The sequence below is a fragment of the Oxyura jamaicensis genome, chromosome 7 (assembly GCF_011077185.1).
Source record: "Oxyura jamaicensis isolate SHBP4307 breed ruddy duck chromosome 7, BPBGC_Ojam_1.0, whole genome shotgun sequence".
NCBI lineage: Eukaryota > Metazoa > Chordata > Aves > Anseriformes > Anatidae > Oxyura > Oxyura jamaicensis.
This window is the reverse complement of record NC_048899.1, coordinates 8309711-8319868: the sequence shown is the minus strand read 5'-3', so window position 1 is coordinate 8319868 and position 10158 is coordinate 8309711. Positions and strand designations below refer to the sequence as shown.

The 10158-nt window shown below is 41.7% G+C and overlaps 1 protein-coding gene across 4 annotated transcripts in view; it reads right to left on the bottom strand.

Moving 5' to 3' along the window:
* The window catches only part of SPAG16 (sperm associated antigen 16), a 398567-nt gene that overhangs the window by 100861 nt on the left and 287548 nt on the right, over positions 1-10158 (bottom strand). For all 4 annotated transcript variants that reach the window (XM_035331772.1, XM_035331769.1, XM_035331770.1 and 1 more), the window contains one exon: positions 9303-9368. In XM_035331772.1, coding sequence (XP_035187663.1) covers positions 9303-9368 — 66 coding nt within the window. The remainder of the gene's footprint in view (positions 1-9302; positions 9369-10158) is intronic.

Below are 10158 nucleotides of genomic sequence, written 5' to 3'. Positions count from 1 at the left end.
TTTTTTTTTTTTTACTAGCTTTTTCCTTTTACAGTTCCAACTTTGCATCACGATCAAAGCAACAAAGGACCATTTATGTCTTAATACAACTAAAGAAGATAAACATCTAGAGCACAAGCAACTAGGGTCTGGTTCTCCCTTCTTGTGGCTTTTTTTTAAGCTTTTAATAGACATCAGCTGGTGAGATGAGCTCTTCTGGAGGCGAGGGGAATCCAAGACATAGATGCAGAGAGCCTTGTCCCTGTGAGCTTCACGGTTGGTTCCCTCCAACTTCATTAGCAGATGTCAATGAACAACTCCTAATTTTGCACTGTCTGGTTGACTGCTAAAATTGCCACAACTCGCTGGAAGAATTTACTTGGCTATTTTTGCTGACCTTACTGTGATTACTGATATATTGCAATCCCTCAGCGTTATGATCCAACGTGCAGGTTTTGAGAGCGCGCTGACTGCGCACGCCCTGCGGCAAGTGCAGCCTCCCTCTCACATCCATCTCGATGTGCACTGCAAGCATCTGACCGAGCAGGCAATACAATATCTATTATTAAAAAAACCCAGCCATTACAGATTCAAAACTACAAGAATCTGCTCCAAGCTCTGTCTTCATCCCGCTTAGAGAGCAGTATCAGCACCTACCCCACTGCCTTGGAGGAGATGGCTATCCTTTAGCTAGGGTCCTTTACTCTTTATCCTCAGAGCCAAGAGGCACACAGGGAAACTCTGACTCAGGGGTAAGCACTGTTAATGCCAACAGCCGTGCACAGGAACAGCCAGGCAACGCTCAGGAGCAGAAGGGAAATCCATCACAGAAGGATAAAGAGGATCATAGATGTCTTTGCTTGGCATGGTCAGGGACCAGAAGTCTGTTTCTGTTAGGAAGTGGAGGAAAAGCAAATATATGGGGAACTGGAGGAAGGATGTGGATGAGAGCTTGGTGCTGATAAATCAACAGGTGGGTGGGCCACAGCGTACTAAGAAGCTTAAAGACATCATGATAGAAAATCTTCACTTATCCTCTTTTTCTCAGTGATGATTTTGAGACAAGGTGAGGAGTATCCCAAAATGCCGTTATTTTTAGATTATTTTTATCCTTTCAGACCACATGGAGACCCATAAAGAGCACCCCCTGTGTCCTAAAAAGGCGTAGCTCCATTGAAAATAATCAAAGAAGATGGCAGAACTTTGTCGCAGCAGAATTTCCAGCTCTACCAACTATTTAAAAATAATGATAGATCATGGGTCTCTTGCTTGTTTACATGCACTCTGCAGGCTTTCCCCTTGCTGTGTGAAACAGAGGGAATCTCTCTTCCCTTTGCCACATCAAGTAGGAAGAAGTGCCTTGTGGTGTTTGAGGAGAACAACACATGCTAGGCTTGCAGAAGCCCTTTGCATAAATTTACATATGAAACCCAAGATCACTGCACTCCCTGCAGAGTTACTGCTAGCCATAGTTGACATTGCACTTGAAACAGTACTGCAAAGAGAGCAATATCTTTTGCAGAGAGGTTTAAAATAATCAATTTTGTTTTTCCTTTTTAACCATCAAAGAAGTGCCTTTGAATTCTGGGAGCTGTGCAATGAGAGGAAGGCATGAATGATAATTGCCATTACTGGCTTTTCTCGGTATTTTGAGTGCTACCATGACTAAACTGAAGCTAGGTGACATCATTACCTGATTAGATGCTCCCAGAGCAATACGCGCAGCAAACTCCTGAGGTATGCCACGTTTTTGTCCAGAGATTTTACTGGCACTTAAGTATGAGTTAATTTTCAAAAACTGGGTAGTGTTACCTGTAATAACGTTAATATATAGATGTGATGCATGCCTGCAAAAATGCATGAATTCCTGGTAGTGCCAACAGAGCTGTTGCTGAAATTGTAGGACATCTGGGTCTGGAAAATTTAGTGTTGAGTAAACTGCATACATTTTTTTTTTAAAACAAATTATCAAAGGAATGTGTAAAATGAAAAAGTTCAGCTTAATACGAAACTCTATCTTTTCTTTGGGCTTTTTTTTAAGGGAAACTAAATGCATAAAGAAGAAATATCAACAATACATAAAATGCATTGACAGAAGCTCACCCAACGCTGTATTCTGGTAAGTGTATGAACTTTTCTTCCAGTTTCAAAGTATGTCAGGCAAAAGAACAATCAGTTCAACAAACTTCATCCCATTATTTAAAGGATTTCCTCACCAAAAACAATCAGATAAATATCAAAATAGAACAATCTGCATTCCTCTCCCCGATGGATTTCAGCTTTGCATTCTCAATTATTTTCAGATTAAATCATTCTGATATTCAAGTACCTTCTAACAGTGATATTTATTCAACTAGAGATTAGTTGCATCTTCATAACAGAGAGGCCTTTCCAATTTTGGCCCTACTTTCATCCTTGCATAAATTCATTTAAAATCTAACTTTGGTGCCGGGTGAAGCTGTACGCTACACAGCCATGCTCACAGCCCCGTTTGAAGCATCCTGCTGCCCTCTGGCCATTTGATGCGAAGTGGGAGGCCACTGATGAGACTCCTTCCAAACGCAAACCACTGATCTGAACTAAACCTACTCCTCCAAAATAAATTTCCATTCAACCACCCTGAAGAGTTAACTTTGCATTGACATGCTTTGTGTTGGAAGGGCTCTTACCTCCCTGCACGCAGCCAAACCCACCCTGCCAGCAGCCTTCTGCTTCCGTCTCACCATTTATTGGGAAAACTACCATCGCATGAGGGAGCTACAGGATGGAAGGCAGGGATGGCAGCCTGCTTGCTCATGTGCTTTGGAGCATCATTGCCTGTCAAATAGCACGTACAGAGGCAAGTCTGACTGTAATTCAGGTGGGAAATCAGATTTTCAAAAGCCTGGGTGGATCTTGGTATTCTGGTTTTGTTTATTTTGCAAAATGACAGCTTTAAAAAACAGCAGTTCAAATGAAAAATGAATTATGCTGGAGCGCAGGACCTGCAGTGTAAACCTGGTACGGGAAAGTTGGGCGTGCTGGGCCTGGGCCAGGAGATGTAATTTCTAAATATTCTTATTCCTGCCATTGCAACTTGGGATATACAAATTAATACTTCTCCTCTAAGGAAGAAGGGCAAATCTCCCATGCTGCTCGCAGTTTTGCATGCTAAGCAGCGTTTGCGCCGTGGATTGTATATGCGCAGGGTCACATTCACTGCAGAACACAGAATTCAGCAAACAAAATCACATTAAAGGAGATAATCTCCTTTTCTTTCAATTACGCTCACAAGCAAGTGGACAAAACAGCATATTTGTATTTGTAAAGATAAAGTCTGAAAACATAAGAGAAAATACTGTACAGTCAGTTAATTATCAGCTTCTCCTGAGGATCTTTTCAAGGGCCAATCTGACCTAAAGCACACAGGTGGGTTTGTTTTGTTTCGTTTTTAGGCTCCTCAAAATCAAATTAAGCCAAAGCTATTTAAAAATGATGCCACACTTCCTGCTTTAAACGTCAGAGTTTTCTAGCATCCAAACGTCTGTGCATCATCCTTTTTTTTTTTTTTTTTTTAAATCATGAAGAAACAAAGCTTTTAATATCCAAAATATCAGACCACAAAATCTGATGAAGTTTCAATTAGAAACATTAAATATTTCATTTACTCTTGATCCAAAGCTTGTCTGCCTGTATCTGAATGATTTTGGTGTCTCACAAGCATCAAAGACAGGCTGGGTCACTTCTCTTTCCCATCTCAGCTTCTCCCCTGGCAGGGGACAGCCAACCACAAAGATGGGATCAAAAAGTAGGGATCTAAAAGCACAAGCTGTAATTAACTTAAGAAATTACAAGGGGCTAGGTATGCTATATACCCCTAAAGGAAATAATCAGTTTTTAAAAATTCCAGATTTAAAATATTTGGGGAATATTTCATAGTGTTTAGAAATACAGTCAGAAGTTTGAGTAAATGTATATTTACTTAGCAGAGAAGTGCAAAGTTAACAGATCAATTGCCTTGCTCCTGTAATAACAAGTATTAGGCATGGCACAAATGAATTCTGTGGCAGACTTGAGCAGAGAAACCCTCCCTGCTGGCTTCCTACCCTCTGTTCCTCCACCTGCACCATCCCCCTGGGGTCCTGGAGTTCTGAAGCCCCAGTAATCTTCGGTAGGAGCTCGTGGCCGTCGGGGTACACAGGGCTTGCTCCCAAGCAAGCCCAGCTGTCTGGGTGTGGGGTACCACGCTCCTTTGTGACATGTTTTGCAAGACCACGCAGAACAGAACAGCTCGTACTGCAAGGAGGGGTCTGGAAGGAGCGAAGAGGATGGGACTCATCTTACAGGCAGCGAGGCCTGAAGGGAACATGTGCAGACAGGCAGATACCCACCTGATAATGCCTAGTGCCAGGGCAGGCTGAAAGTGATGTCTCTACAAATAGTGTTACTGGGCAAAACTGGGCTCCTTTCCACTATAAGGCGCTCAATTATCCGGCAAGGCAAGAAGAGGACCCGAGGCAGTGCTCTTCGGAACTGAGCAGTATTTGGGCGAGATGCTCTGCTTGCTGTTTCTTGGTGGCTTTGAAATGCCTCCCCAGGTCCTGGCAGCAGGAGGGCGGAATGAAAGCACAGCTGGTTGAGCCCCAGCTTCTGCATGTTTTGTTTCAGTGAGCATTACAGGATGCTTTGTGATGTACTGAGAGAACTTGCACGGTGACACCAAAGAGCAGCAGAAGAGATCCTTGGTTTCAAACACAAAGCCAGCCCCACAGTGAACCAAAGAAAGATTCAAACCCTGAGGCAGGGGTGGGAGGTGAAGAACTGGGGCAGAAAGAGCTTTCACTTCACATCTTACCAAGTGTCAAATGCTCCAAACAAAACAAAGACCATTTCATTGACCTGCGATTATTTTCAGCATTAGGGGTCTTGACAGGACTGGGTCTAAAATCCCAAACCAATAAATTACCTGGGGGGCAATGGAAAGGCTGCTGAAATCCACGTTTCCTAATGCGACGTGGGCCTTGATTGAGCAAACTTCAAGGCTAACAGAAAGCAACTTGTTTTCAGAAGAAATTGCTCCAAGAATAATCCAGGAAGCCATATCTTTCCTGGATAAGAGAGCAAAGGGAATGCACTTTGCCTGCCTCAGAAGGGCAGAGGTGAGCTCTGAGGGCAGCAGGTGCATTGTGCCACCAACGCTGCAGGTCTCTCGGGCAGCATCACCTGCTCAGCATGACAGAATAAGCATTTCTCTCTACTTACCAATGTGTACTGCACCTATTACTACATTTCAGTTTGCAAACAGATAATAGAAATAAATAGTGATGGGAAACTGGATGACACAAACAAGGTGTGTCATATTTAAAAATCAGGCATGGATTGTTTTCAATCACATTGAAGCATCTTTGCTAGGAGACTGTCTCGTTTTCATGGGAGACAGAACTCCAGCACCTTGTAAGATCCACCTCCATCCAAAGCAAAGCATCACAAATTTCTCTAGCCTCCTGCCCACGGTCAGATAAGTGCACATACATTGGAGCTTCTGCACAGACAGAGCTGGAGGACTTTTTGTAACTTCCAGGTGATTTGGGAGAGATATCCTTGCTTGTTTATCCAGACTTCTATATTAAGACCCTGGTATCAAAGCCAGATAACAAGAATATTTACAGTGATCCAAGTAAAGACGGACCTACCCAACGCCTCCAGAGTGCTTTCAGATCATCTTATTTGGTCTACACATGATGGGTATAAAGCTAACTGGAGGGCTCTGAACAGCAATAGCATCAGAGATGATGGGAAGTGATTAAATAGCGTGCCTGGCCAAGGAAGAGAGCATTCCAGGAAAATCATTTCCAAAAATAGGGAGGAACATGAATATTTCAGAGAACAGACTGCGAGTGTACTTTAGCACATTTTTCTGAGTTTTCCTATTATCAGAGTGAGCTTTCTGCCAACTAATGAAACAAGTATTTTGATGCAGACTTTGTTCTCTACCCCGACACAGACAGAATAGTTTATTATTATTATTATTATTATTTTATTTCTCAACTTTCAATGGGCTGAAAATGGTTAACTAATAACTCCAAAATCTTTATTTAAAGTATAATTCGGCTCTGTAATTATATTTCTTATGCATGGAGACAGAAATAAACTAGAGGAAGAACCCATTAGCCCCTTTGCATGTATAATTGAACACGTTTGATATTACTAGGTAACCTTTGTAAGTAACTGGCTTTGAGTTTATGCAAAGAGGTGAGCACTGAATACATAAATAACAATAAGAGCAGATACGTCTTTGGTTTCGCATTCTGTTCTTTTCTTGTTTGTGTCTGTGAGATTCAGTCAGACATCCCTGGCTTTATTTGGCCATCCATAGAAGCATCAGAAAGATCTGACTTTTACATCATTTGGGCGCAGTAATGAATAAGAACTGACATCAAATATCAATATTATTGGCCCAGCTAAATGGTAGCTGACATCAAACTGGACTGCTGAAGAGGTAAACAAAATTGAAATTTTGTTTTTGTTTAAAAACTGTCTGACATTATTTGTCCTTCAGTAAATCAATGGAAGAATGAGCTAAACCCTGCTCGCATGTTGGCTTGGGGGGGCAACATGGGGCAGTTGCTATCAAGCATATTTCTATGGTCTTTCAAGTTTTCCTAATACAAACTGTTATTCAAAATTTTCTTGTTTTAAGGAAACTTGGTAACCTCTGTAATGATTTTTTTTCACCTGCAAACATCATACAAACACAGTGTGGCAGATACAGATGAACACAGGTGAACGATAATCGTACTTGCGTTTGAATACAAATCCAGTCTGGGGAAATTTTGGTTTCCCAGGCAAGGCGTACTCACACATAAGGTACGCACATCCTTTAGTGCACTCACAGCCTTTGAAGAGAATTTGAGCATGCACGGTAGCCTCTAAAAAATACATCCTTACAAGCACACATACATGTTTCTACTCAAAGGCTTAGCCCCCAGTGAAAAAGAAGTAGCTGAAACAATTTTCTCTACAAAGTTAGTTGTGTTATGAGTGCACGGGAGTGAAAGGTACTGTAACATTAAGGAGGAAAGATACATGCCTCTACACCGCTTCAATTCCAAAATGGCTGTATGGATGTAGCTCAGATTTCACCAAATTTTCAACAGGCACAGAACCAACCTGAAAAACTGCAGTTTATGGACTGGTGAATATGATACCTTTCAAGTCCTGATACAAGCACAGCAGAACAAACACCTGAGCAGTCACCACAAGGCAGATCCTCTGGACGGTTCACGTCCCAGTGACAGCCTCCAACAAACGGTTGTGTGTTCCAGGTGCCAAAGTGGCACTTCTGGTCCTTAGAAAAATCCCTAATTAGAGTCTGAACACTGGTGAGAGCTCTGCCTTTAAACACTGCCCACCTAGCAAAAATCTGTTAAGTACAGTTTCAGAAGCGTGGCACAGTAAGTAACTCACACCTAATCTGTTTCAGGGAGTTTAATGAGAACTTGTTCAATTTGTGTAAATGCATTATTATTTTTTTCTTTTTTCCCTCATACACTACTCTTCCTCTAAAATATCCCTTCATTTTTGGAGACACTGCCTGGGCAGCTCCCTGATCTAACTGGAAAATCTATTCTTTGTTCTTGTGCTCTCTGCAGAACACACTGTGTAATCAGAATTGCATGGTCTTTCGGGACTCCTTTGGGCTTGCAGCAGCCTCAGACACAACTATCACAAGCCCACTGAAGGGACTTAGAAGCCTACTTAAACTGATTTATATCATGACCAGAAAAAGAAGTGGATCTCTGGGATGCTTCACCATTACAGAACTGCGCCCCCAGAGCCCCACCCCACAGATGGATATCTGACAAAGCATGGGATCTGCTTTGGGAGCCATGACATCATGACATTAAGATATTAAAAAAAAAAGAAAAAAGAAAAAAGATCCAGGCAGGATTCTGTCAGAAACCAGTTTTGCCATTCCTGATTTCAGAAACCAGACTTTTCCAACAAATCTTTGCTTGGCTGCAAAGCTTTGTCCAGGTCCAAGCACTGGGCTTTCTGTTGGCTGCTCCAGAAGTGATGCTGTGCCTTTGTCCAAACACTCCATGCTCACAAAAACTTTCTGATAAAAATATTGCTGAGAATGTTATTGTTTCTATAAGAACATTTTTTCCTCAAAAAACATGCACCTTTTAACAAAAGCCTTGTCACTCAAGCACCTTATTTAGCTTGGTTGGGGTGAAATATTTCATTTTTTTTTAGTGGACAACCAACAGAGAGAAAGAAAACAGTTCTTTGTTGTTCCGTTTGGTTGAAATCCAGCACCTGCTTCGTTAGCAGCCAGTGTGACAACTGTAACTCGTGCAGCTCGGGACCAACTCCCTCGCTTTTTCAGCAGTTTTCCCGTACATACAGAGTTAATTCATGTAACTGCAATTACAGCTCCTGAAATTATATTCCTCACTCAGTTTAATCAATGCTGCTCTGGATGTTTCCATTTTTACTAATTCAATCATTGAGAATGTCAACCAATGATTTCAGCCCGGAGTTTAATGCCAACTATAATATTCTTTACCAAAATAACATGCTTATCTGGAAGATTATCAGCACACAGCCTTTCAGCTTCCTGTTAATCATTACGGGTCACATTAGAGTATGAGGCTCTTTGTAAATACTCAGGTTAGAGACAGTGCTATGTTATCGCCAGGTACAGTAAAGCTTTCCTTTTTTCTTCTTACTGTTAAATATTATTTTTTCTACTCTATCATGTTTCAAAATACTAAGAGGCAGACTGTGCCTCTCAAATACACAGATGCATGCAGCAGAAAAAGAAGTAAGATGCCTTGGGAATTCCTATCCCCCTACTCGAAGTAAGCTTATCCCACACTTTCTGCTCTAGGGTTTGCCCTACAAATGCATAGGGTTGACATAAGCAGATGGTAAAGCAGGAGCTGATACTGCAACAAGAAGAGAATATTCAGGATCTCCTACACCTACAGAGGCATTTAGATTGCAGCCTGCCACCAACCTCAACTGAAAACAAGCCTTTTTAGGCAACAACTATAAAATTAACCATCCAGGAAAAAAAAAAAAATAAGAGCAAATTTCATTTAAGTAACTAAATGGCTATGACAAAGGAGAATGACTTCGATATCTTGCACTGATGAAAGGAAAACAGAACTAGGCACAAAGAGAGGGCAGCGTTATTATAAGTCTCGGGGGCTGTGCCCTGGCTGGAGGAGTACAACACCACAACAAACTGCCCTAGAAGTCACTGCTAATGCTGAATTCACCTGTGGGGGTTTCTGAAAGGCAAGCAGACCAGAAAATTGATATGCAGAACTTACTTTCATGTTGAATGTAGCATGATTACAGGAATGCAGGTGACCGTAGAACGTGTGAACACAGAGACCCTAGGAATTAAACACAGAGAAAGCAAGTTAAGTTATAGTGCTAACAACTATTCTATAGCCTTGTCAATACAAAGACCTTGATTTTATGGCTGTGGGTAAAGCAATGCACTTTGAGTGCTAAAAATGTATGAGGAATACATTTCCCACAATTACTAAAGACTTATATCCTTCACTGTATAGCTAGTGGAAAAGGTGCCTTCAAACGTCACGACATCTACCTAGCAAGAGGGTCAGAACTAGGTGTAATCACTGCTTCCAAAAGACTGAGCCCTTGCTCTATGCAGTGGTTCAGTATGTGTGTTCTTGATACTCCACACACACCGTTAAAGTCTTCCCTTAGGAATCACAAGCATGAAATCAAAATTAATGATCATTTGTCATCTTCCACATCAGGTTGTAAGTGACCCACGCAGCGCAGGAACATATGTCAGATGTCATCACTGATACCTGCCTTGTTCTCCCAGTGCAGCTGGCATCCAGCCATGAAAGCTCATGCTAAAAACATGACAGAGGTAGTGAAATAGGTGCACTTCTCTGTTTTCATGAAGATCACTGGTTTAATAGGCATCAGCAACAAAAATACCATTAAGATTGAAACCCAGCTTTGATCAGTGTAATCACATCCTGAAGTTTCCACTGTAAGAAAACGTTTTATTGACACTGGAACTGAAATTTGTTGCATTCTTCTAGAAGGGAAAGAAAAAGCCACATTCAAAATTCCTCCTCTCCTCCCAGTAGGCCTGCTCTGTGCCTGTTCCAGCATGAGTCAATCTCTCGGGAGCAGCAGTAA